Source organism: Colletotrichum aenigma (assembly GCF_013390185.1).
Source record: "Colletotrichum aenigma strain Cg56 chromosome Unknown KSG_Cg56_contig03, whole genome shotgun sequence".
NCBI lineage: Eukaryota > Fungi > Ascomycota > Sordariomycetes > Glomerellales > Glomerellaceae > Colletotrichum > Colletotrichum aenigma.
Genome location: NW_023500909.1, coordinates 3,911,471 through 3,937,253, shown reverse-complemented (window position 1 = coordinate 3,937,253; position 25,783 = coordinate 3,911,471). Strand labels below are relative to the sequence as shown.

General features: G+C 55.9%; 6 protein-coding genes across 6 annotated transcripts; 2 read left to right on the top strand and 4 right to left on the bottom strand.

Annotated features, from left to right (window-relative positions):
• Nucleotides 1-23: 23 nt before the first annotated feature.
• Nucleotides 24-1,286, bottom strand: DDI1 (DNA damage-inducible protein 1; the record flags this gene model as incomplete). Its single annotated transcript, XM_037320272.1, has 2 exons — nucleotides 24-703; nucleotides 758-1,286. 2 exons carry the CDS (start codon nucleotides 1,284-1,286, stop codon nucleotides 24-26), a joined length of 1,209 nt encoding a protein of 402 aa, XP_037181216.1.
• A 3,826-nt stretch (nucleotides 1,287-5,112) lies between these two features.
• Nucleotides 5,113-6,296, top strand: PAA1 (Polyamine N-acetyltransferase 1; the record flags this gene model as incomplete). The annotated part of the gene is made up of 4 exons (XM_037320271.1): nucleotides 5,113-5,391; nucleotides 5,604-6,023; nucleotides 6,072-6,158; nucleotides 6,210-6,296. The coding sequence occupies 4 exons, from the start codon at nucleotides 5,113-5,115 to the stop codon at nucleotides 6,294-6,296; spliced, it is 873 nt and encodes a 290-aa protein (XP_037180633.1).
• A 474-nt stretch (nucleotides 6,297-6,770) lies between these two features.
• On the bottom strand, nucleotides 6,771-7,475 carry PYR1 (Orotate phosphoribosyltransferase; the record flags this gene model as incomplete). Its single annotated transcript, XM_037320270.1, has 1 exon — nucleotides 6,771-7,475. One exon carries the CDS (start codon nucleotides 7,473-7,475, stop codon nucleotides 6,771-6,773), a length of 705 nt encoding a protein of 234 aa, XP_037180634.1.
• A 631-nt stretch (nucleotides 7,476-8,106) lies between these two features.
• On the top strand, nucleotides 8,107-10,435 carry NOG1 (Nucleolar GTP-binding protein 1; the record flags this gene model as incomplete). Its single annotated transcript, XM_037320269.1, has 7 exons — nucleotides 8,107-8,117; nucleotides 8,184-8,506; nucleotides 8,572-8,703; nucleotides 8,760-8,874; nucleotides 8,932-9,045; nucleotides 9,098-10,337; nucleotides 10,394-10,435. The coding sequence occupies 7 exons, from the start codon at nucleotides 8,107-8,109 to the stop codon at nucleotides 10,433-10,435; spliced, it is 1,977 nt and encodes a 658-aa protein (XP_037180635.1).
• A 729-nt stretch (nucleotides 10,436-11,164) lies between these two features.
• On the bottom strand, nucleotides 11,165-13,002 carry GDI1 (Rab GDP-dissociation inhibitor; the record flags this gene model as incomplete). The annotated part of the gene is made up of 7 exons (XM_037320268.1): nucleotides 11,165-11,359; nucleotides 11,416-11,570; nucleotides 11,625-12,164; nucleotides 12,222-12,567; nucleotides 12,631-12,658; nucleotides 12,726-12,810; nucleotides 12,957-13,002. 7 exons carry the CDS (start codon nucleotides 13,000-13,002, stop codon nucleotides 11,165-11,167), a joined length of 1,395 nt encoding a protein of 464 aa, XP_037180636.1.
• A 968-nt stretch (nucleotides 13,003-13,970) lies between these two features.
• On the bottom strand, nucleotides 13,971-14,984 carry CGCA056_v005012 (54S ribosomal protein L4; the record flags this gene model as incomplete). Its single annotated transcript, XM_037320267.1, has 2 exons — nucleotides 13,971-14,402; nucleotides 14,460-14,984. 2 exons carry the CDS (start codon nucleotides 14,982-14,984, stop codon nucleotides 13,971-13,973), a joined length of 957 nt encoding a protein of 318 aa, XP_037180637.1.
• Between the last annotated feature and the right edge of the window lie 10,799 nt (nucleotides 14,985-25,783).

Sequence of the window (25,783 nt, the reverse complement as noted above, 5' to 3'; positions counted from 1 at the left end):
TTTCCCGTATACGCCTGGCCAGTCTATGCTCCAAACAGGAGGCCCGCGGCAAATTCGACATTACCACCTGTGGCCTGCAATGCGTTGACGGCTGCCTCTCTCGGAAAGCCCAGGGCCATGAGCTGAGAAATGTGCTCCTCGGGGAAGGTAGGGGCGGCAGACTGCGCCGGCGCTGGGCCACCCTGTTGAGCAGGAGGTTGAGGAGCGGAGGCGCCACCACCGGCCGGGCCGCTTACAACGCCAGACCGTTGGCCAATGGTTGTGCCAGCAGGACCGGGTAGTCTTGGTTCTTCCTCGAGTGCCTCCTCACTCTCCTTCGGGATCTCCGCCTCGCCTAGGAAGGGCACCTCCTCGCCTTGAATGATGAGCTTGTCCTTTGCGAGGTCGATGCTGGCCTGGTAGCGCTTGAGCATGTCGAGGCCGAGCAGAAGCTCCACCTGCTTGCCCTCCATGACGGTGAAGCTGCAGGGCAGGAACAGCGTTCCGACCTTGATCTGGGCAGAGTGCACGCGGCCGATGATGTTGGCCGTGCCGACTCCACGAGCCACTCCTGCGAAGCGCTTGTCCACAAGACGCATGATACCACACGCTTCCGCGCACGCCGGCGACATGATGGTGGCCTGGGCTCCGGAGTCGACCAATGCCTTCACCCTGTGGCCGTTGACCTCGACATCCACATACAGCATGTGGACCCTCCCAAAGACTGAACAACGTTAGCTGATGCAAGCCCCTTGTCTTGACTGAATCCTTAACTTACCTTCAGGATTGTGCTCCATGGCGTTTTGCAGGTTCTCCATTACCCTCTCTTGGCGAATCATCTCCTCAATCTTGGCCTGCGCCTCAATGTCGAACGGGTCCTCGTTCAGGCGTGCAATCTCCCTCTGCCTCTCCTCGCGTTCGCGTTGCTCCCGGTCGTAACTATCGTTGAACAGCTGTGCGAAGCGTGCGGGGTCTTCGAGGGCGGCGGCGAGCTGAGGCTGCTGACGGGTAGCTTCCGCACGCAGGTTGGGGTCGCCAAGGATCTGGAGGCGGATGAGCTCGGGGTCTTGGCCGCCGGGTCGTCGACGCTGCTGCTGTCCTTGTCCTCTCCTGCCTTGGTCGGGCACACCGGTGCTTCCTCGCATATCTCTCACGTGCAACGCCAACATTTCACCGTCGGCAATCTGCAGCTGCTCCATCGTGCTGTTGTCATCCTGAATCAGACGGCCGTTGTGGTAGAGGTGCTGAGAGGTGGGCAGAATCTGTGTCTCGGCTTGGATGGCTTCGCGGAGGGTGGAGACGGGCATGTCGGGAAAGATCTCGAGGGTGAGAAGGTCTTGGTCTTCGACCTCGGGATTCGTTATGCTTAGTGTGATGCGCCTGTCACCGAAGCTGTCAGTCGAGAGTCAAGAATGTTTCGCACATGTCGCGAGCTTACATGATGGGTTTTGTTTGTTTCCCGCGATGTCAGGTGTGCAGTTTTTGGTGCCCGGGTGGAAGTGAAAGGTAAGTTGGAAGAGTAGGTAGCGGCGGTGAGCAGCAGGAGGCAAGCAGCCCGAGGCTTCTGGTAGAGTTGGCGGGCAACGTAAGGCTAGCTGTCGTCACGAGCCAGTCGAGTTTCACGGTTGCGAATGCGAAGTTCTAGGTACTTCAGGTTCACACCGGAGCTGCGGTGGAGGGTTGATGAGGGGTGTTTTGGAGGGGCAGCGGCGGGAATCCAGGCAGCACGGTGGTGACGTCTTATGGAAAAAGCAGACGTCTTTGAACGAAGAAGAAGAAGGCTGGAAAATAGAGAGCTTGCAAAAAGTTTTCGATTGGGCGCGGGCTTGTGGTGCGTCTTCTGGTGATTGGGTGTTTGCCGTCGTCAGAAAAAAGGTCGGTAGCAGAGAGAAACGTCAATGTGGTCAAGGTAGGGATCTCGACGTAAGGGAGGGCGGGCAGACGAGGTGAGGTCGGGGTACGTAAAGAGCTCGGCCACTCAGGTTCCCATGAAGTGTTTCGTCAGGAAGGTGGGCGCTGGGCGACCCCTAAAACACGATTGTAGAGACACCGCGGCGACGAGAGGCACCCTGGCCCTGGCCGTCGTCTACTTTGTACGTTGCCCCGTTTCCCCGTTTGCGGCAATGGAGCTGGGGCGGCAAGCTCGCACTACCTTACCCTTCATTCGATGCAGTACAGCACGGGAAGCACTGGCCAAGCCGACGAGGAAGCTGATGGAAGGGCGTTGAACCTATGCGTCAGCATGGTACTTTCTTTTCACGCTGCTGTACCACAAGTAAGCTATCTGCATGCCCTGCTTCCCCGGGCAGCTCGCTGTCATGTCAACAGTTACATTGGTAAAGAGACTGTGGCCGGACTCTGATACCAGGGAACAGCCAGATGCCTCGGGCAACGAAACAGCAACGCGCAATCGCAATACCGTCACCCGACCTATTTCTCCCATTTCTCAGGTGCCTCTCCCGAGCACATCAGCCCCACGAGCTAATCGTTACCTAAGCCGCGCTCGAGGTACCGTCAGAGTATCTGCAGGTGCGAAAGCCGTCCGCCCAGTTACCTCCCGTTTACATGACCTGCGGCATCTGCGCAAGTCAAACAAGGCAACTGACGAGCAACAAACCCTTGCACACCCATCCCTCCTTAGACGAGGTACCCGACACCTTGCTCACCACACAAGCGATGGATATTTTTACACTGGAGCTTACCTCAACTATGCAAGTTGATAGGTCTGTTGCCCCAAGCCGCCAATCGAACGCCGCCGGCGACATCCTCTGCCACTGCTTTGGTGGGTTTCTGTGCAATAATGACGAAGATCCCGAACGACGAATATCCCCAACCCTCGATATCCCGGTTCGACTCGGGAGATCCAGTCAATCCCACCCGCTCGCTTCGGCGCACGGCAAATTCTTCATGATGAGGCGCCCGTCGAGGACCAACCGATTTCAGCGACACCATGCGGGTTGCAAAATCGAGGCGCTGGGCTATCGTCAGCAAAAAGACGAGAGAAAGTACTCGAGACAGAGATCATCGTGTCTCGATAACTCCGACGCTGGATGATGACACCTTCCGGACAGACCGCGGCGTCTGCGCCGGCGGACGTCGGCACTGCACAGACATGCTCGGACGCTGGTGAGGTTGGGCAGGACCCGGGCTTCCGGCCAACTTCTCAGGCCGGGTGCCGTTTGCTTGCCGGTCGATGGTGCTATTTGCACTGGCCGACAACGTCTCTGGCTAGCCTCATTGATGCCTCGCTCCAACCAACACCAAATGTACTTTGCTACAAAACTCAAAAGTGCCTCAGCTGCCGTCCTATTCGAGCGTGCTGCATCTGCAGAAGCGCGGCGGGGGCGATGCAACTCTGGATCGCGGGACCGGGACACCTAGCAAATGTCGATGCTGCACCTCCATCCGTTTCAGTCACCTCCTGCAGCTGTCACCCGGCCAGCTTGAGCAACAGAGCAGGAAGATTTTCCGCCGGACGAGGGCTTCTCCTCATAGTTGACAGTGTTGACCAAACTGGTTTGTCCGGCTCGTTCTCACGGGCCGTCGACACGGGAGAGATAGGTCCCTTCTCAGGTTGATTGACTCGCCCAGCAGTGTTACTGCAAAGTAGGCTCTACCTTGGCACTTGTGGTGGTGGGGACATGTTCACGATGCAAAGCAAAATGCTCCAGCCAGGCGCATGGCAAAGGAGCAACAAGCATGCCAAGACCTGACAACACACTTACTCACCAACAAGTACGGATAGCATCGCCAAATCTTGCACCCTATTTTTAATGTTGCTTTTTTTTCCGCGGCCATTCTAGCGAGGGCGGCCTCCGTTGGTTCTTGATTTTTTTGCATACCATTTCAATCAACCCAAAGTCATGATTACGGCTCAAGCATTTGAGGATCGAAACGCCCAGTACATCTCCTACAGCCTCCCTGCTCCAAAGGCCTCTCGCACCTGGCAGGCATTCAGGTCAAGCCACCAGAGCCAATGTTTGGTGGGGTAGGTAGAGGTACCTCCCAAGCTGGCGTGGCACCTCAGTTTGTTTCCCTTGATCCTGGGCAGCCAGCAAGCCAGCTTCAGGGCCTCAATTGGCAGCTTCAGGCCGTCCCTTATCAGCAGAGTGAGCTGAACAAGCACAGAGGCCGGACAGGTATCCATTGTTACCCGCGTCGCCATCTGTACAATGAGGGCCCTTTCTTGCACCTAATCTCACAGACCTGAGATGCATCACAAGCAGCGTTACTCGTCAACGTCGCAACTCTAGCATTCGCATGCAAAGAGTGGGAAATAAAGATGGAGCCTGGGCAGACGGCCTTTGAGCATCCAGGGGGACTGAACAGGCCACAACTGTGCCACTGCGGATAGGTCGGTCACGCGACAAACACCTCATCCTACCAGCCCAGGTACCAGTGAGTGAGCGGCCGCCCAATGGCTGGAGGAGGTGCTGGCAATGGCAGGTCATCCAACTCCAATTCTCTTGTTTGCCCGCCCAGCCCAGGCAAATCCAATCAAGTCTTTTACCAGCTGTATGCCCTTCTGTTTGACAGTCTCCTGTTTTCTTTGAAGCAGCTTACCGACTTGACTTTTGCAGCTTGCAGCTCCCACCACTGCCGTTGCCATCTTCTTCACTGTCTCACACTGTCGGTGCATTGTGCCCCTCCAACGTTCAGTGTCCCTTCTTAGTCTTCTCTCACTGCCACTCGGCGCCTGTCCCCCGGATTCCAGGCCTTGATCGGCTCACCTCATCGGCACCCGGCCGGCACTCTCTGTGTTAGGCTCCGTCATTCCATCCCCGCCCCTAACGTCAGCCCCGAGTCCCACGGCCGGCAGCCTCTTGTGTGCCCTCCGTGTCCGACCCGCCCTGGCCGGCCAGTGCTCTCCGTTTGAGTGTAGCACTTGCCTTCTTGGGCCTCTCTGTTCTCGGCGTGCTCCCGCCTTGTTGCCAATTGTTTCTGGTGTTTGCAACCCAGGAAATATTTCCCAGAAAAGCTCCAGTCTCTCTCTTTCTCTCTCTTGTGTAACCAACAACCTCCCAACTTCCAACACCCCTCCTCCCATTCTCCATATCCCATACTCTCGGATCCTACTCATCCTTACCCCATCCATCTTCATTCATCATCGCGCATCAGCCCGCATCAGCCACCATGCCCGAGAAGGACCCTCCTGTCAGCCAGCCCCCCGCGGCCTCTGACTGCGCCATCGACGACTCGGACGATGGCGACGAGAGCTACGTTGAGGCCCAACGCATCCGCTCTGAGCAGAAGCAGAAGCGCCCTCAGACGGACTCTCTCCGTGTCCAGGAGATTTTCCCCGTCCATTTCAGCCCCCTCGTCCAGCCCTTGACCAGTTCGAGTGTCGAGTCGTGTGTCGTCCTCGAGAACGCTGCTTTCCCCAACCCGGACCATCGCGCTACCAGAGAGAAGGTGAGTCAACTTTTTTTTTTTCTCCCTCTGGGTCAACACGGTGTTTCTCCGATCGCGCCGCTTTCTCTCGCGCGTCCTGGGTGGATGGTGATCATCGCTGCTTGCTCCGCGCTTGGCAGACAATTTGCCTTGCTGCGTTGCTCGTTGGTGTGGCCAGCGGTGTTGAACATGGTCTCCTCCTCCAGATTTGGTTCATGCTGACTTCCCTGCAGTTCGAGTACCGTCTTTCGACCTGCTCCGACATCTGCTCCGGCATTTTCTGCAGCATCGTCCCCAGCGAAGCCAAGGACAAGGACTTTGCCCTGGAGACTCTGCCAGTGGCCAATCCTGTCGAGACGGGCCGCGCCAACGGCGCCGTTCTCGCGCTTTGCGCCCACGTCGTCTCGACCCTTGGCAACGGACCCGTCGTCACAGATGCCGACATGAGCTACCCAGTCAACTGGCGCGACCAGGAGTCGTCCAAGTCGTCGGGTCTCGGCCATCAAGTCATGGGTCGCACCGTCTGTCTTCACTCGTTCGCCGTCGCGCCCAAGCTCCAGGGTTGCGGTCTGGGCAAGCTCATGATGAAGTCCTATCTCCAGCAGATCAACAACTCAGGCGTTGCTGACCGTGTGGCCCTCATCTGCCAGGACGTAAGTTGACCCTGGCTGCCGTGCCATGTTCGCGCTGACATGTAGCAGTACCTTGTCAGCTATTACAAGCGATTCGGATTCCGCCATCTTGGCGAGAGCAGGGCATCCTTTGCTGGAGGTGGATGGAACGACATGGTAAGTGCCGTTGATTTCCGCGGCTGCAAAACGACACTGACGACGTCTCAGGTGATTGATCTCGCCGGCCCTCCCAAGAAGAGCACCGAGGCTCTCAAGGCCGTCGCCGACGAGACTCGTGCCCACGAGGCCAAGTGAAGAATTCCATGGTTTGGTCACACGAAAAAGTCCACCTTCCTTGGGTGACTATTCGTGTAACAGCATACTTCCCCCCTTTCGGTACATGATTAGGAAGGACACACATACCCTGGTCGCTCAAGTAAACGACGGGTTTGCATTATTGGCTTTTTGTTCTCTTTTGCCCACTGCGTTACGATATCTGGAGGGCGGCAAACTCCTATAGACAGCATGCAGCTACGGTACGAGGATATGACATAGACTAACTTGCCTCAAAAGGGAGAGCAAGAGAATTGAACCCATTTCATCCTGCATCGCTTTTTATTTCATGCGAGGGGGCTCAAGTCTATGGACCGCTTCGAAATCACTTTTTTTGTTCTTCATCTTTTGCGCCTGACCCAAGGGAAGCTCCTATCGAGCGTGCCCATCTACGCCGACAGCCGTGACCTGAGAACTCCAGCTGCTCATCCTCTGACCCAGAAACCCAATAACCGCTTAGTCGGTCGCCTTGTACTTGGCGCGGTACTCCTCCGTACGCTTAATGTCCTCGGCGGACGCGAAGCTCTTGGCACCCTCAATGATGTCGTCGAGGGTGAGGATGGCGAAGATGGGGATGCCATACTCCCTCTTGATCTCGCCCATGGCGCTGGGGCCGGGGTTGCTGTCGTCGCCGTCGGCGGCGGGCAGCTTCTCCATGCGGTCGAGCGCGACGACGATTCCGACGACCTCGCCGCCCTCCTTGCGGATCTTGGCAATGGCCTCGCGCTTGGCGGTGCCGGCGGTGATGACGTCGTCGACGATCAGGACCTTCTTGCCCTTGAGAGGCGCGCCGACAATGTTGCCGCCCTCGCCGTGGTCCTTGGCCTCCTTGCGGTCAAAGGAGTAGCAGGTCTGCGCGTAGTGCTCGGGGTCGAGCTCGGCGAGCTTGTCGGTGGTGGAGGTCGCGAGGGGGATGCCCTTGTAGGCGGGGCCGAAGACGATGTCGAACTCGAGGCCGGCGGTCTTGCGGGCGTCGATGACGGTGTGGGCGTAGGCCACGGAAATGGCGCGGAGGAGGTCGGCGCGGTAAAAGTCGCCGGCGTTGAAGAAGTAGGGCGAGATGCGCTTCGACTTGAGCTCGAAGGAGCCGAACTTAAGGACGCCGCCCGAGATGGCGGCCTTGAGGAAGTCCTGCTTGTAGGGGGGGAGCTGAGAGGCCATTTTGGTGATGATGTTTCCGGCTTTGTTTTGAGGGAGTCGGTAGGAGGGTATCAGAGGGGGGTGATCAACCAGTCTGGCTTGTCGTGTGCTGGAGGATGGAATTCTCAAGATTGAAGATTCTCGGGTTGCCCCTCCATTGAAGGACTGCCCCGCGGAATGTGCCCCACTACCAGCTGGAAATTTTTGCGATTAAGTTCTAGGCGGAGGTACCCTTGGGTCTGCACTCTGCAGGGTCTACCACCCGGGAGTTGGATAGCCTCATGTTCAGCATTATCTACAACACGCGAGAGGATAGCTCCGCCATGATGGTTTACGAGGCAAACTTAGCGATTAGTGCGTCGCAAATCAAACCTTCGCCCTCACGCTCAGCGGAATTCACACCACCGACAGTAAACGCCGTCGAAGCGCGAGAACCGCTGCCAAGAGAGAGGTGACATGCGTCGCCACCAGGTGTGGGTCCGATAAGATAAGGTAAGCGAGTCTCCGCAGTGCGTCCAGGAAAAAAAAAATTCAAGCCTCTCGACACCGCCCGACCGCCCAGTGCTTCATCCAGTTCACGGACGGGCAATTTTTGACCGATCGCAACTCTGAGGACTGCTTCATTTTCCCGCGCAGACCCCAGCCGCCCAACATGAAGACTCAGTATGGACTATCCCTTGCGTGTACGATTGAGTAAAGGCAGTGTGCTAATCATGTTTCGCCCTCCAGGTGGAAGGACCTCCCTCCCGTCCCCAACTCGCAAGAGTTCCTGGACATCGTCCTCTCCAGGACGCAGCGCCGGCTGCCGACCCAGATCCGATCCGGCTTCAAGATCTCCAGAATCCGTGGCTTCTACACCCGTAAGGTCAAGTTCACCCAGGAGACTGTCAGTGAGAAGCTCGGCCAGATCATCGAGTCGTTCCCCCGCTTGAACGACATCCACCCCTTCCACAAGGACCTGATCAACACCCTCTACGATGCCGACCACTTCAAGATCGCCCTCGGCCAGCTCTCGACGGCGAAGCACCTTATCGAGACCATCTCCAGAGATTGTGCGTTGGAAACCCGTGTGTTTTGTTCGTGTGGCGGGACGGGAATGCTGATTGGTGTTTTGCAGATGTCCGTCTCCTCAAGTACGGCCAGTCGCTGTTCCAGTGCAAGCAGCTGAAGCGCGCCGCCCTTGGTCGCATGGCCACCCTGATCAAGCGCCTCAAAGATCCCCTGGTGTACCTCGATCAGGTCCGACAGCGTGAGTGGCGGAAAGTGAGAACCAGAAGCGCGCCTAGGAATACTGACACTGCGCAGATCTTGGCCGTCTCCCCTCGATCGACCCCAACACCAGAACCCTTCTCATCACTGGATTCCCCAACGTCGGAAAGTCTTCTTTCCTGCGCTCCGTCTCCAGAGCCGATGTTGACGTGTACGTTGCGCCGACCTCGAGATCCTCAACTACCTGACTGACAGACCACGTGTGTAGCCAGCCGTATGCCTTTACCACCAAGTCCCTCTTCTGCGGTCACTTTGACTACAAGTACCTCCGATTCCAATGCATCGATACCCCCGGTATCCTGGACCACCCTCTCGAGGAGATGTAAGCGCCTTACCTCACACACGTCGCGCAAACGGGATGCTAATGAGCCTAGGAACACCATCGAGATGCAGTCCGTCACCGCGATTGCCCATTTGCGATCCGCCATTCTCTACTTCATGGATCTCAGTGAGCAGTGCGGCTACTCCATCCAGGCCCAGATCAACCTGTTCCAGAGCATCAAGCCGCTCTTCCAGAACAAGATCGTCTTCATCGTCGTCAACAAGATCGACGTTGTCAAGCCCGAGGACCTCGACGCCGAGACCCAGGAGAAGCTCCAGGGTCTCCTCAAGTCCGGCGAGGTCGAGATGCTCCAGCTGTCCTGCAACACCCAGGAGGGTGTCCAGCAGGTCAAGAACACCGTCTGCGAGCGCCTTATCGCCGAGCGCGTCTCCCAGAAGCTCAATGCCGGCACCAACTCCAGCGGCGCCATCGGTGGCCGTCTCGCCGACGTCATGGCCCGTATCCACGTCGCCCAGCCCATGAACGGCCAGACCCGTGAGACCTTCATCCCCGACGCCGTCAAGGGGCTCAAGAAGTACGACAAGGAGGACCCGGAGCGCCGCAAGCTCGCCAAGGACATCGAGGTCGAGAACGGCGGTGCCGGCGTCTTCAGCGTCGACATGCGCGCCGACTGGCTCCTCAAGAACCCCGAGTGGAAGCACGACAAGATCCCCGAGGTTTTCAACGGCCAGAACGTCTACGACTTCGTCGACCCCGACATCGACGCCAAGCTGCAGGCTCTCGAGGAGGAGGAGGAGCGTCTCGAGAAGGAGGGCTACTACGAGTCGGACGAGGACCTCGACGACGAGGAGGAGGCCGACATCCTCAACAAGGCGGAGCTGATTCGCGAGAAGCAGGCCCTCATCCGCAACGAGGCCAAGATGAAGAAGCGCCTCAAGAACCAGGCCATCATCCCCCGCAAGTCCATGAAGGTGCCCCTTTCCCAGATGGACGACGCCCTCGACCAGCTCGGTGTCGACACCACCGACATTGTCAACCGCGCCCGCGCCCAGTCTCGCCCCCGCGGCCGCTCCATGGGCAGATCCCGCGCCGGCACCGAGGACGCGGACGCCATGGACGTCGACGCGACCCCCAGGGAGCGCCTCCGCTCCCGCTCCCAGAGCAGGGCACGCAGCCAGGCCGCCACCGACAGGCGCAACGACGGTGTCACGGATGATGGTGCTCGTACCAAGGCTGAGCGCCTGGCTAAGCTCAGCCAGAAGAAGATGAACAGGAACGCCAGACAGGGTGAGGCCGATCGTCACACGACGGTTTCCCTCCAGAGGCACTTGGTGAGTTTTATCAGTTACCCATATCCTTTAGACGCATTCGCTAACTCGCTCATCAGGTCGCCGGCAAGCGTGGCATGGGCAAGACGCAGAGACGTTAAGAAAAGGTGGACCGGTAATGTGGGTAGTGACAAAAAGGTTTCCGTGGAGGCATCATCGCATCGTTTGCGCTCCTTGATGGGAAGAACAAAAGTAAATATGCTGTGCTTGTTTTCGCTTTTCTTGGCCTTGGGGGCGTTTGGTTTGATTTATTTCGACATGTAGGAAGCCAGAGAACGCAGGAGGCGAGCGTGGAGGGGAAGCAGTTCGCGGGGTCGCCTTTCTCACTTGAGGGATGAACATTCAAGAAAAGGAAGGTGGCGTCGTTCTGCTTCATGTATCTATGCCTGTGACGGCTCCAAAAGCCCAACAGACCATGATTTACGGGGCCGCTGAATACCCTGGATGAGAGAATTCACATAAAATTGAGTCGACATGAGAAAAAATGTGACAAGTTGCCCGTGTTGTAGAAGGCCGTGCCGTTGTTGTCTAGTGTCCCCCACTATTCCTGTCTCCTTGCCTGTCTCACTCAAGTCTCAAGCCACATGCCCATCATCGACGTACCCTGACCTGAGGACATCACTCATGTTACGCTGTTGGGACAAGTATTTACTGTTTTGCATATGGCTTGAATAACTTTGAAGTGCACCACCCTCCCCGATGTTTACGTCCAAGATATATATATATATCTACTCCGGATCGTTGTCTGTTATGGTGTGCGAGGGCCCATTGCCTCTCAGACTGTGTGTTTCCTCCACGTTCAAACCCCACCGCGTACGCAGCCGTCGGCCTTACTGCTCATCCGCAACCTGCAGACCCTCTCTAAGACCCTCAACAACGAGCTCCTCGCCCGTGGCGCGGCGGTAGATGTCCTTGACGTCGTCGGTCGTGCTCTCAAAGTGACTGCTGGCGTCGTAGCTCTTGGAGACGAAGACGTTGTCGGCACGGCCGTCGTCGGTGGGCTCGTAGATGGGGATGGGAGCACCCTAGTTGGTGTTAGTTTCTTCATTACACGGATGCTGCCGAGCATTCATCCACTCACCATGAACTGCTCCTCGATCTGTCCAAGACGGTCCAAGCCGGGCTGGAGCTCGAGGTGGTGGTTGGCGCCGGTCTCGGCAATGGTAGAGACGATGGCGATCCAGTAGCCCTTGGGGCACACGTTGTGGGCGGAAGACACGCAAGCGATGTAAATATCTGCCACGGGTCAGCCAACTATTCCGTTTCCTCCGGCCTCAAGCAAATACGTACCGTTCTTTCGGCCAATCTGAGACTGGGGGATGATGAGCTGGCAAGAGTCGCTGTCGTTGGTGTGGCTGAGGGGGTGCTTGAGCACGCAAATGGCACGCAGGACCTGGCCAATAGGCTTGACCTTGCCGGGGAAGTAGCTGGGGTCACCGAGAATCATCTTGGCCTTGGTCTCGAACTTCATCTCCTCGACACCGGTCATGGTGGCCTTGATGCCGACGGCCTTTCCGCCCTCGTAGGTGACCTCGTCGACGTTGGTGTTGAGCATGTAGGTACCGCCGTAGATGGCAGACAGACGAGCAAATCCCTGAGGAAGCTCGCCAAGACCGTACAGAGGGTAGATGTAAGGAGACTTGCCGTAGCGGGCAACGGAGGTGCCGTACAGGCGGATGCGCTCAATAGCCTCCGGGGCGCCACCGGGCTTGGTGAGGTACTCGTCGGTGGTGAACAAGGCCATGGCGTGGCCGATGAAGTCGCGAGTGCCAGTCTCGAGTCCGAACTTGTCGTAGACCTCCTTCATGGCGCAGTTGTTGATGTCGAGGCCTTTCACGTGTCAGCCCGAGCTTTATCTAGGTGCCTTGCTCTCAGTCGGCGTCTTACCCTTGTGCGTAGCCGTGTCCTTGCGGTCAAAGGTGCCAATCCACTCGATGAAGCTCTTCATGCGGCGCTTCTCGAAGATGCCCATCAAGGGCGATCGCAGAGCCTCGCCGGCATCGGACGGAACCTTGGCAACTTGGGCCTTGGCACCCTGGCCCTGCTGGACGTAGCTGCCGGCGACCTGCTTGAACTCGAGGTATCGTGTGACGTCGGTCGATACGAGGATGTTGGTGAGCTCGCCGGAGGACATGAGGAACTTGGGAACCAGGTCGATGTTCCAGTCATTCAGGCGGCCGTACTTGGTCCACGGCTCCTCGCCCTTGTTGTAGTTGCCATATTTCTTGAAGAGCTACAGGTGGGCGTCGGGTCAGAACTCATGCGGGTAAGCAGGCAAAGAGCCGAGGGGATTTACCGTCTCGAGGTTCACGGAAGCTGCCTCACTGTTCATGGTCAGCGCATGCTCAGAGGGGGAAATGGCGGTCATGGCAGAAGGGGGAGCCAACTTACCCGCCGTAGTGGTCGTTACGGTCAATGTGGAGGACCTTCTTGCCCTTGACACTGAGAACACCAGAGAGAATGCACTCAGTCAGGCCTGTGATCCGGAGGAAAAGAGAGCAGAGCTGGTCAGCAAGGAAGCTCCTCTCGGGCAAAGGCGAAGCAGAACAGATGGCACGGGAAGGGGGGACCCCACACGCCAGAGCGACGATGCGGGGCACAGGAGGGCGTAACGTCACTTACCAGTGCCCAGCACGATGACATCGTATTCCTTTGCAATCTCATCCATGTTTGCGCGAGTCTTGAAGGGGGGAGGCAGGGAGGTAGATTAGTCGGGTGTTGTCAATAAAGGAGGGAAAAGAAAGGTCGAGGGAAGACTGGATGTTCACGTCTGGAGAAGTAGTTGCGGTGTTGTAGGAGACATGGGACCGAAAATGCAGCAAAAGGAAGGATTGGGTGGGGGCGAGGGACATGAAGAGCCCGCGGTGCCACCTGGACCTGGACCTGGACCTGGTGCAGACGGACGGGACCTGTTGCTTTTGGAGGGGTTCAGTGTCAAGTGTGTCACTGGGCCAGTGCTTGCGCTTGCTTTGGGGCCTGTCTGGCTCCAGCGCGTTGCCCGTTAATGGATAGGTACCTCCCCTCAGGTCCGCTCTCATCTCTCCGCTCTGTGGCTCACCGCTAATGCTGCGATAGTAGCCAACTAGCGACCTACCTAGGTACCCGGCTGCTTTGTTGCTGGGCCTGAGGCTAATGATTCCACGTCCTCGAGCAGCAAGGTACCTTACAGACTCACTAGCACAGCACCACTTACCGTCTGTTTCCCCGGCGAAACATGTACTCGGCGGTGTGGCTGGCCCTGTTTGGGTACAAGGGCCCAGGTCTCGTCCCGCCCTCCCCCGTACCACTTCTGTAACATTATGCGAGTAGTCTCATCTGAGTAGGTATCCGTACTGCGCATAGCATTCATCGTCTGCTCTCCTTATGCAATCCCCAACGGCTTGTTGGGCTTGCAGGCCCAGCTCAGCAGCCCGGCCAACCTCTCGTGACCCGCCGACGGACGCCATCTCATCAGACAAGAACCAACCACATGAAATAGGGAAATTCCCTTCTCTTTTTGGCGGCAACACGACCGTCTGCCTGGTGCACAAAATACGTATCGTACAAGATTCTATACATGTCTGGATACACTTTTACATAGCTTCATGTCCTCGGCCCCCACGCCGGCAAGGGTAATGATTACAATCGGTTTGGCTTTCAAAGCTTGGGAACCGGCAGGTCCACGGGCTTCGCCGCAGCCTTCTTCGCCCTCTCGGGCTTCTTCTTCTCGGCCTTCTCCTTCTTAGCCATCTCATTCTTAGCCATCTCAGAAGTTACCGGCGTGGCTTCTGAGTCAACCTCGGCCGCCGGGTCCGTCTTGCCCTCGACTGGAGCACCATCAGCTGCAACCGCACCCTGCTCGGCTGAAGTCTCCTCTACTGTCTGATCCTCCGCAACAACTTCCGGCTCGAGCTCCGGCTCCGGCCCCAGCTCAGGGATTGCGGGGGCAACGTAGCCGCTGTAGGCCGGCTCGCCCTCCTCGGCCCAGAGGTTGATCTCAGGGTCTTCGGCCGCAAGCTTGCGTGCATCTTCCCAAACGTAGTAGCGTTCCGTCAACACGTGCTTGATCGCTCTCATCGTGCTGAGGACCTGTGAAACTTTTGTTCAGTGACTATTGAACCCGCAAAGCGCTGGGAGTATACGAACCACGTCATCTCTCTCGTCGCCCTCGTACTCTCCAAATCCAACCATGCGCCTGGCGCGCTCCTTTCTCGCCGTTGCGAGGCGATTTCGCTCCTTCAGGCAGACGTACCACAGCGAGTGCAGGTCATCCCAGCTCTTTTTGCGCAGATCCCGAACAGACCATGCGCGGCCGTGGGCTTGGGTTTCCTTGGGCGTTTGTAGCAGCTGCTTGCCGTAGAAAAAATCCCAAAGCCCGTGTTTTGGGTCCACTCCGACCTTGGGTTTGTAGTCTGCCGGCTGGGGGATGTCCTCCCACGAGACGGACAGCGGCTCACGGGGACCAGTCCTCCTCATGCTCGAGACTCCTCTCAGGCGGTTGCTGTCGCGGGTCTTGCGCTTCGAGTGGGCGGCTGAGGTCGAGAAGGCCGATGTTGCGATTCGTGGGCGGGTGGCAGAGACGGATGTCGGGTTCGCGGGCAGCCATTGTCGAGTCTCTTGCAGCCGCAACATGCGGCCGATCGCTGGCCGCAGCGCAGTTGGGTTTGCCATCGCAATTGAGATCAACGACGCTGCTGGCAAGAATCGTGAGGTCCTCTCTGAAAGCTCGAACTATTTCGTCTGGTCAAAAATTGGAGGCTTTCAGCCAATCAGAAGAGCTCCCGCTGCGGCCACGGGTGAACGACCCCCCGGGCGGGTCCGTACGCCACAGTCGAGTAGGTATGGTGGCTGCCCCTCAGTGTGGCCATCGAGCTCAATTCCCTTCCAAAATGGACGGCTATCCGTTGGATTGATTGAGAATGCGTTCTGGCCGCCAGTATCTGGAGGCACGATCCAGTCTCATAGCGACCTGGGTCTCCAAGATGTTGGTGCATAACTTACGAGTGTAACTTGACTCTGAAATCGTCGCCAGTTACGTAACACAGCCCTTTTATACAGACCCTCAGTAGTCCTCGAGATGGTAACAACTTTGAGAGGATATCCATTCACCCTGTACTTCTATCGAGGAGGGTCGAACTGCAACATTGTTTGAAGTCTACTGGGACAGTCTCAGGCCGTTTTCGAGGTAACCACGGTCCAGACCGGTAGCATAGGAGGGGATAAGGAGATGCCCGAAGACTGATCCTTCAGTGCCCACTTGACGTCAACCAGTTTGGGTTTGTAATGATGGCCACAATACTCGCAGTTGATTTAGCCTGCGGAGACCTAGTGAGGAAAATATTTCATGTGGACGCTGATTTGAGTATGTCTCACGCGTAAAGGTCGTACAGAAGGAACAGATGACACTACACGGGGTTTTGGCCTTGGACGGCGGGTGCGGGAATGTCATCTATGTCAATTTCTCGCTCCCAAGAACCTAGCCTGACGAGTGTAGTAGATCAGAAGCTCTCCCACCCCCAAATCTTACGAATCGTTTATAGGCATGCAGCCCTCAAAGTGAGATGCGAGTAGGAAGCTGCTTCTAACATCCGGCCACAGTGCTTTCCCCGGAGGTGAACGGGAAATCAGTAGGAGCTTTGATACTTGATTTACTTTCTTCAGAAGTACTGTTTCAAGCGGTTATATGCTTTTTTCAACAGGTTTCCATGCATGTGTTGCATTCCTTCGGTTCTATCCTAGGGAAAGCGCTGACGCAATATAGGACGCACCGTGCTATCATAGCCATGATCAGCCGAGTAGTTGAAATAGTTGAAGCGCAGTTCGACAATTTTTGATGGTCTCGAACAGTCGTCTCTATTAAGGATCTTGGCCTCTTTGGGTGCTTGGGCAGCTGTACGTCACCCAGCGAGGATATCTCCCTCGAGTCTAGCAATAAATCCAAGTGCCGTAACAAACATATATACACGAGTGGCATGGAATTGCCTCGCTTATGTCTGTGTCTCATTCAAAGAGAGCGGTTGACGTTCGTTGTTATTCAATACCCTGCTGAACTCCACGTAAGCCTGCGCTTCCTCGACCTGGCCGTAGAACGAACAACTCGGACTGTTGATTCATGAAGGACAGCGGACGTGAGATATATCAGTGATTGTAAAATGATTAGACATTCGTTGCATTACCAGCGCTTGTCAATAACGAAAACAATCTCTCAATACTACGTCATGATCTTGCAGTGCCGCTGTTCAATACACTGTCAGCGCAGACTCAGAGGTTCAGGACTAATGCATACTGCTGAGGGCCGGTACTGTTTGTAGTGAAGGGGGCGCACCAGGACTAAGGACGATGGTATCAGATGCGGCTATGACTCAAGATATCTACAAAATTCCTGGGATGTAGCCTATCAGCCTCTGCGAGAAAACACATGGCCATTCATGTATAGTCAAGGGGTTTGCAAGCACCAACCCACGATTGGGCGGCCCTTACCGGGGGCATCAAACGGATGACTTGAAATGAATGAAAGTAATAAGCCTTGTATCTACAACAACTCTGCAGTCACCTTCACATCGTCACGCGCCATACGACGACGCCAGAGCGAATATCACGGGAGACTGTGAATGAGGCACCGTACTGAGCGCAGAAACACTTTCAACTTCATTGATCCAGGTTTTGTTACCGTGTTTAGTTCATGGAGTGAGCCGAGCCAGCGGCCGTACAGGTTTAAATCGTCTTCTTTATCTCATCACGTGTACTTGGTTAAGGAAGTGAGTTGGACCGAGGGCTGTATGGTTCTAAACCTCTCTTACTACAACGTGTCACTCATACGCTCGCTCTTGACATTGTAACGACCGTCCACCAAGTCAGTGCCGCTGGACGCTGGACGACGCTGTCCTAGACACATCATCTCAAGCACCTGATCATTAGCAACTAGACCCTCTAATTCCTGTTTTGTGCTATTACCTGAATGCCTCCCCGGCCCTGCCGCGAGTTCCGGGTATGCTTCGGCGACCCACGTAGCCTCGTGAACCAAGGCTGAGCGCAACTTCTTAGACATTAGTCACAGCTTAAAGGAACACTTGAGATGTTTATGTGTATTGATATAATAATGTACTTGCTGGGACGGGCTTAGGGGGCAGGTAGCAAGCGACCCTTCGAGTTCAAACTCTCCATATGATAGGACTCGGCCAGGCACAAGACTCTCGGCAGCATCATCAGACGTGACCTGAAGCACATCTCAATTTGTGTATGTACCTATAAGTAGACTGAGGTGCCATTTCTAAGTCTATTGTTGTGTAGAAATGAGCTGCTAAAGCCTCAGCATCGACATCAAACAATGTCCTCGTCATCTTACCCATTCGAACACCACATAAGGCCAATACAACAGTTCACGAACCACTGCCTCAAAGTCTTCTACGATATCCAAGGAAACATCATAATCACCATCACTCATGATGTCCCGTCCCCATCCCGTCCCGCGTGACCCAACTCGCCCATCCCCATCACCACCACGCCAAAGCCCACACCACGGCAGAGAACCCACAACTCCCCACGGGATGCCTCCGCCAAAGATCCGCAACCCGCGGCGGGAACGTCAATATCCATCGCAATGGATACCGGCCGGTTGGCCCAATGGCAAGGCGTCTGACTACGATTCAATTAGAATCTGATATCAGGAGATTCTGGGTTCGACCCCCAGGCTGGTCAAACCTTTTTGTTTCGTGCGCATACTTCACTGAATGGGGGAAAAAAATACATCACGTCCGAATTCTAGAACATTCACATCATCCATCTCATTTGCCTTTCCTCTTTACCGACTTTTGCGAACAGCGTGTCCTCTCCTGAAGCTGAACTGCAGAATTTTCACCAGGGCAGCCAGCAGACTGGGTCCCACGACGGACGCGCTTCGCGCCGCGGCAGTCGGGGAACTATCCGGGGGATGCATGAAGATTTTCGACGTGGCCGGCCACGATGTCTGCCCAGGGAGGAGACAAGCGGTGTGTAGGACCGTGGCCTTGGATGAAGGACGGACAAGACGATGATTTTTTTTTTCTGTCTTCCACCCCTTCCCTGGGCTTGGCTCGCGGTGTTTAGTGATGACTCTTCTTGTCGGGCATCATCGACGCCAAACCACAAGCAGGGGTGACAGACTACAGGAACAGCTGTCACGATATCTGGCGCTGGACACGTCACTTGGGGATGGCCACCCACAGGATTCCTGCCTACGAGAAAGAAACGCCATCAAGCAGCCCAAAGCTGTAATTTTTTTCTTTTCGTTGTATGAATTTCTGTTTACCGCAGCTACCGCTTTGCTCTTTCGTTAGCATAGCAAACTTGATGTGTGAGTGATGTGTAAGAAAGCTCCGTCACGCAAACACCGTCCCTCGTCCGTCAACCATCCGTCCATCAAACGTTGTGACTTTCATGCGGATGCAACGCGTAGGCAACCCCCCCCCCCCCCCCCCCGCCATACGCTCAACCACCTCCCTTTCCAACAACGACGACGATCACTGCGCGGTCGTCGGGACATCTCTGTCTCGCGAGGCCGAGACATTCCAATAAGCCCAGTTTTTTTCTAACCAAAAAAATCCAAACCCACAAAACACGGTCGGCTATGCAAAGACAAGCCTCAACAACCGAGAAGAAGCACCACAATATCTCGCATTCCAGAACCCCCAAGCTGCCCATGAAGAACCTTGTCCCAGTGGCAACGTGCATAAAAAGGGGGCGATTTGTCTGCGGCCCCCGAAGGAGCAACAACCTCGAAGAGGAGGCTCCAGGAGCGGCAGCAAGCAATCGCAACGACTGCTCGAGATTCGTCAATGTGAATGAGCCCCAAATGCCCACATTCTACGTTAATGCTTGAAGGCTACGCACTGCGGCCGGCCTTTACGGGGTCAGATCTGCCCCAGCGGCGACTCAAGAACACGGGGACAGACAGTCATCCACAAGTTTGCTTAGTAGTCGCTCTAACTCCCATCTCCTCCGGCCTCCTCATGGGGCACACGAAGCATCGTGGCGAAGGGCAGTTGACACCAGACGTATCATGAGTGCCAACTGCAACCCGAACGGAGACAGAGATCACCGATACGCGCTTTGCTCGCGCTCGCGCCTAGCATGTTGTTTCCGTGCCTCCACCCCCGATTTAGAAACAGTCGCCTGGAAGAGCCGGGCAACCATCTCCCACAGGCTATCCATACATTCTTTTACGAACTCTTGCTTACCATCTATGCTACCACGGCTGGCATACGGGGGACGCGTCCTCCCTCTCTGCGACAGGATAGGGGTCTGCACATGTTTCGGCTAGAACAATCCATAGTCTTTTCGACCCCTTCTGCGTTCCGCGCAACCGCCGCCGCCTATTCACAACAGAACGTGCAAACCCAGTTGCCAGTTGCCAGTAGTTGTCCAGGTCACCGCGTATGTACTCGGTCGCCATCGGAGTGCAGCCGAGACAAGTCGTGCCACCATTTACCCGATTGTGCCGTCTACGAATAGCAACTGCTGCAGCCGTGGCATTTTGCTATGGTTTCCCAATTCGTAAAACCGCTAGCTGTCACGAGGCTCTTGCTATACGACGAGGGTTGGAGATTATGCCGATCAGAGATCAATTCTCCGGGCACTGTGGCCGCGACTCGAGTCACCCAGACAAGAAACCCCTAAGCCAACTGACTACTGCCTATGGCAGGCAATCTCGTGTGGGCGGGCATTGCGAATTGCGACCGTGGCTCATCTCCCAAAGACATTGGCTGTTGCTATTGCTAGAACAAATGTCGGTAGGCATTTCCGAGCGAGTAGCCAAGAGCTCTGCACCTGTCACTTGTTTCTCCAAAGTCTGAAGTTGCACGCGCATTGACGCATGGCGCAAGTGAAGACATCATCAACATAATGCTGGTTATGGGGCCGTATCGTTGCATCGATATCAGTTGTCAAAAGTCCTTCGGCAGAAAAAAAAAAAACCTCAACCGTGTCGTTTTGATGCAATTCAACCTCAGGTAATTCGCAACGTCCCAGCAAGACCGTTGCCATTTGTCACGAAACAAACCGGCTTGGCACTGGCAGGTACGGCGGAGTCTATCCGACAGTCTGCCTGCGCCAACGGGGACTGAGTCGGGGGAATAGTCCCTTATGACGCAATTGTCTCTTAAAGATAATTACTGAATACCCTCATCTCGTGTAACGTCAAGGTCCGCAATCCATCATCCCTTCCGCGTCCACGGGGGAGGACCCACCCGGAAGCGCACCGCGTGGTTAAAAAAGATTGTGATACACGGCCGTGGGACCCGGGGGTTGGTTGAGGCTCGTCGCGACAACGACAACAACATGCACCGTTGCACGTACGCGCGCGCGCGGGGCCGGTATCGTGGTATCTCTCTGCACCGCACCGCACCGCACACACGGTATTCGTACCGCGGTCACGTCGTGCTGGGCGAGATAAACTTGGCAGAAGTTCCATGATCGGCATCCGGCCGAGATGTCATGTCGAAGCATGTTGAATCAGTCGGCCCTTTCGACTGTCGTCATAGCTGGGCTTGACTGAATCGTAAACTCTCTCCGAGCTGGACATCCCGGACGTGAGGCGACCTTCAAACCGCGGACGGAAGGGGTTTCCTGCCACTCAATTGACATTGCAGGAACGTTATCGTCAAACGTTCAAACGGCTCTACCTTGCCTGCCGGAGATGAGGGAACGCATGGCTCACCTTGGCCAGCTTGGTGGGAGATTCCCAGACGACGTGCACAGTACGAGGCTTACACCAAGCATAGGGTGACGGGGGCCACGGCACGGCATGGCAATCTGAACCGTTATTTCTTCAGCCATTGCAGCCGCAAATGAAACAAGCAAGGCTGGAGCTGGAGATGGCCCGAACAACACATCAGACGAGCCGTGTTCCTGGACCAGCTTGACCCGACGCTTCTCGCGCCAGGTGCTGTAAAAAAAAAATTACCACGAAGAAAAAAGATACCAGCCCCCCAACCACCCCCACTCTGAGCCGGCAGACGCCTTGCTTTTCGAGGGACGGTGGTGGTTGCAGTCCTGCGCGGCGCTGCAACTGCACTGCAGTGCTGTCCCGTGCCGATGCAGCTCAGTGAGCGCCTAAGTGGTTGTGGTGTTGTGTATTTCAAAAGGTAGTAGTCATTGCCCACAAACGATGTATCGTCCGCATCGTCTGCATCGTCTTTTTGCTGGCATCAGGTATCCGGTAAGGCAGCCCTACATGGAGTTTTGCTGCTTAACACCGAGTTTTACTGCGGCGGCGGTAGCAACTTCACCAGTCAGCATCAACAACAGTAGCACCACACCACTCGACCACGATGTTTCCCGTTGTCTCCGTACCCGCAATCTGTAGCGCGTGTGTGCGCCGCCGCACTGCTCTGCTGGTGCTGAGTGTACGTAACGAATTTTCCAGAAGCAAATCGCCTCAACCTCGGAGCGACGGTTTGGCATGGGTTCGCATACCGCTCCCACGTGGATGATCGCGGGTCTGCTGTTCCAAGTGGAGTTTTCATGCGCCCTCGTCCATGGTCCGTCGTATCACCGAAGGCACCTCGAGGTGGTATCTGTTAGCGTCAGGTAGACAACTGAAGGGGCCCACGGCGTCTTTCTCGGAAGCAGTTGACGAACTTTTGACAAGTCTGTCACTCTTGCGTTAGGGTCTGTTGAACAATCGGTCTCCATGCACACGCCGCATGTATGTACTTATACAAAAAGCAGGTAGCGCGTGGTGGTTGTTGCTGCTCCATCTTGCCGGCTGGATGAGGGAATAAAAAAAAAAATCCAAAATCCAAGCCAAAAATCCAAACCAGCTGGTCTGCGGCACCCTTGCAATCTCGGGGATAATTCGACTTGTCGACTCAGTGGCCTGCCAGCCTATCGTGCTACCGTAGCCGTGCAGCATCTTGCAGGCAGGACCCGACATAATCCAAGTCTACCACAGGGTTCGGCCGTCTAGTCGACCTATCAAGGACGGGTGAGGGGTATGTCCAACAGGAGAAACTCCTCCCATCGTGTCAAAGCCTGACTAGCTGCCATCCGGCCGGCACTTTCTGTGTACGTACTTCCGCACAGCGGAACTCGAGGGACATGGGGCCTTACCGCTTCCGAAGCCGCCCTTCGGATACGAGCGAGTCAGAATCAGATAGTGTCGTGTAGTTCCGCGACGGTGAGCTGAAGCCCAGAGTCGCTGCTGGCCAAACCGCCTAATTTAACTGACAGATGAGAAACGTAACGGCATGCTAACAAAAGTGCGCGAGAATGTGAAGCCTTTGCTGAGATCGTGCTGACGTAGTTGCTCTTCATGACTCGCGCGCCAACGACCCCATGTTCGTCATACGGTCATCGGCATCCTGAGCACGACGACGCGCTCTCTTGTTCCGACTCCCCCAAGACCAGCCTCCTCCCACCCTCCCAAGTGGCGGTCAATGGTCAGTCTAAGTACAGCCGGGGGAGCAAACTTGAAGAGGGGTTTGGTTTGGTGCGGAAACCGCCAGATAATACTGCCGCCGCGACAGATGGTCGCATCAAGCTCGTGCTGCTGCAGGGTAGGGTTTTCAGCTCAAGCGTGCCATCTCAACGCAAGGTCCGCCGAGGTGCCTCAGTGGCCAATGGTGGAGTCTTCAGGGGGAACCGCAAAACAGCCTCAACACTGCTGAAGCCACGCGGGAGAGGAGACCAGTAGAAAGCAGCTCCACCGAGACCGCGCTTGTTGTTGGAGTAGAGGGTCCATGATGTGAAGAAGCTTCAGATCCATCCCGCCGCTGTTGAATCTCCAAATCTCCAAGACAGCCTCCTCCGGGAACACCAACGCGACCGACTAGGTTGCCAGAACCACATGCCCCGCAAAGAAGGCTGGACGACCGTTGCAGCATCCCATCCACAACCAAACCAAACCCATCCGATAGATGGCTAAAGGCGGAGAATTATCAAATGTAGCTCTATCGACGGTTTGGAGGACTGAACATCGTCGGCCGCGAGCGTGCATCAAATGCTATGGTTTCATGCTCAAGAGCTCTTCTGTACCAGGAGCGCAGCACAACCTGCACTGATTTGGACATAAGGGCGCATGCACTTGCCATTGCTGGAAGGACGCCTTGGCAAGCAGGATTTTTTTTCCCTCCTTCGCTTTCTCTGACACGACAGAATACTGCTGATGAATAAACGATGATGAATCGATCAAAGGGACGGAACCTCCATCAGACCGAGAGGCCCTGACGCGAATCCCTGCCGAGATCGCCAGCCACAACTCAGCATCGGATTTCCTCACCTAGCACTCCGACTGCTAGTTCAGGGATCTGCTGCCATGAGGTGCTGTCCGGCTCGTTCTCGTTCGTGGTTGATACCAGCACTTATCAGCTGATGGTACGCAATTTGTCCATCCCAATGTACTTGCAACATGGCCCAAGTCATTGCAGCTGGGATACTTGCTGCCGCCAGATCGTGAAGTCGTCGTCGTCGTCGTCGTCTGTTCTCGCTCGCTTTAGCCTCTTCTGCTGCTGGCCCCCTCTTCGTCTAGTCGGCGAGCATATTGTAGCTTTTCGTTGGGGCCCTTTCCCAGCCAGCTAGCCAGCCGCATGGGACTCGTCGAACCGTGGCTTCGTCACACAAGATTAGCGGACATGAGTTCCCAATTTGACTGGACTAAGCCGTGACTAGTTCCATCTGTCATTTCTCTCGGCCGATTGTAGGAGGGCGTTAAGCTTTGGACGCCAGCCGCTGGCAGACGGGAAAAGGTTCCCATCGGAGCTTCGTGCGAATCCGCCGACGATCACGGACGTGAGCCTCGCACAGGGCTGCTACCGAGTCTCGCGCAGGCCACGCGCAAGCTGTCCCAAAACAACAGACGCGATGCGGTGCCGTCGGACGGAAGCCGCTTGGCAGTGTTTGTTACTGTCGGATATCTCTCCGCTCCAACACAACACCCCCCTCCCCAGCACTTTCTTATGAATACTGTGCGCGCTCTCATCGCGCCTGGAGTGAACCTTGATGCCGGACCCAGGACAGAAGCACTTGGTACCGAAGTATTCCATGTCAAACTTGTCTCTGTCGTCGGGCAAAGTTCGGACAAAAGAAGTTTTGCACCCTCCCATGACCCATGATGCAAGCGTGGCGTGAGTATTCGTCACTTGGAATTGGCTCGCATCAGAGTTTGTAAACACAGAAGCTCATTGCCACCGTCTGATGTCAAGGCGTCGACAGTGTGATTTTGACGATGGAATCTCGAGATATGGCCAAAGCTCCCGGATCCTGTGCTTCTAGAAAATAATAATGGGGAATAGAAATACCGGCAAGAAGGGTTGAATGGGGCCGTGGACCCTCTTCACCACGCACGAGCGTCATCGTCCCACGGCGTCTCTGGCGTCCCTCGGGTTCAGAGAAATGCGGCCAGCGACGCCACCTGGCCAAAAGGGGGGGCTGCTGCTGTCAAGCACTACGAATAGGAGCGCGCTATGCCGAAGACCCGGGTATGCCACACACACCCACGGGAATGTCGCTTCTTTCCACGCTGCAACCTCACCACCAAAAACGGTCACCAGCTCAGCGCGGCCGTTCTCAGGTGAAGGTCGTTGGTAACTCCCTTGAACCATGCGGGGGGTTAGGCCATCGCCAATGGCACCTGAGAGAGAGCACTGTGAGAAGCCAAGCGTGGGGTCGTTCGTTGCTCGCGTCCATGATCCCGTGGTATTGTCCTAATGTAAACACCCTGGTATCCTGGCAAGGGATCTGGGAAGTCGAAGCTGCAATGCAGGTTAAGAGTTGGTCCTGCAATTGTTTGGATTCCCCTCATCCCTGTTGTGCATCGTGGTCAAAGTGGCTGGGGCAGCATGCGTGCGTGGTGCGGTAGAAACGCACAGTACGCAAGGTACGGGTGCAGCGACCGGTTTGCATAGCAGAAGGAAAAATAGAAGACGACGGCTCTCAGGGGTAAAAAAGCATTTTTCCGCCCGAGGCGACCGGAATCGAGTCAGACTGCCAAATGCCAGCGTTCCCCGACAAGCGCTCGGGAAGAAAGAAGAAAGCCTTTGGAGGACGAACTGCAGGCGCGCCAGTCCGCGACAGCTTTCTGATATCTCCAATATATTCGTGATCAAAGTAGTTCGTGGTCATGGCTGCGATGGGTCCAGCGAGATCGATCTCTGTGCCCCATTCTCCGTCACCCATCTCAGATGGTCCCGTCCCGTTGCGAAAGAAAAAGAAGTGCGACGGTTGACCCCATTGGACGGCGGGCGCGGGTAGAGATGGGTCGCGAGGCTCTGTGGCTCTTTTTGGGGGAAACCTCCAAAGAAACGTCCATGCCTCCTCAATTAGCCACTTGCTGGATATAATAACCGACAGGCGACACAATTGCAGAACGCGCTCTTGTTTCACAGACCGTTTCCCCGTGGCGGGATCTGAGCAAACCCCGGCCTTACAACCTCGGCCCTGGGTGTTGCTGCTGCTGCTGGCATGGCGAATTTGGCAGCTGGGCAGCATAGAAAACG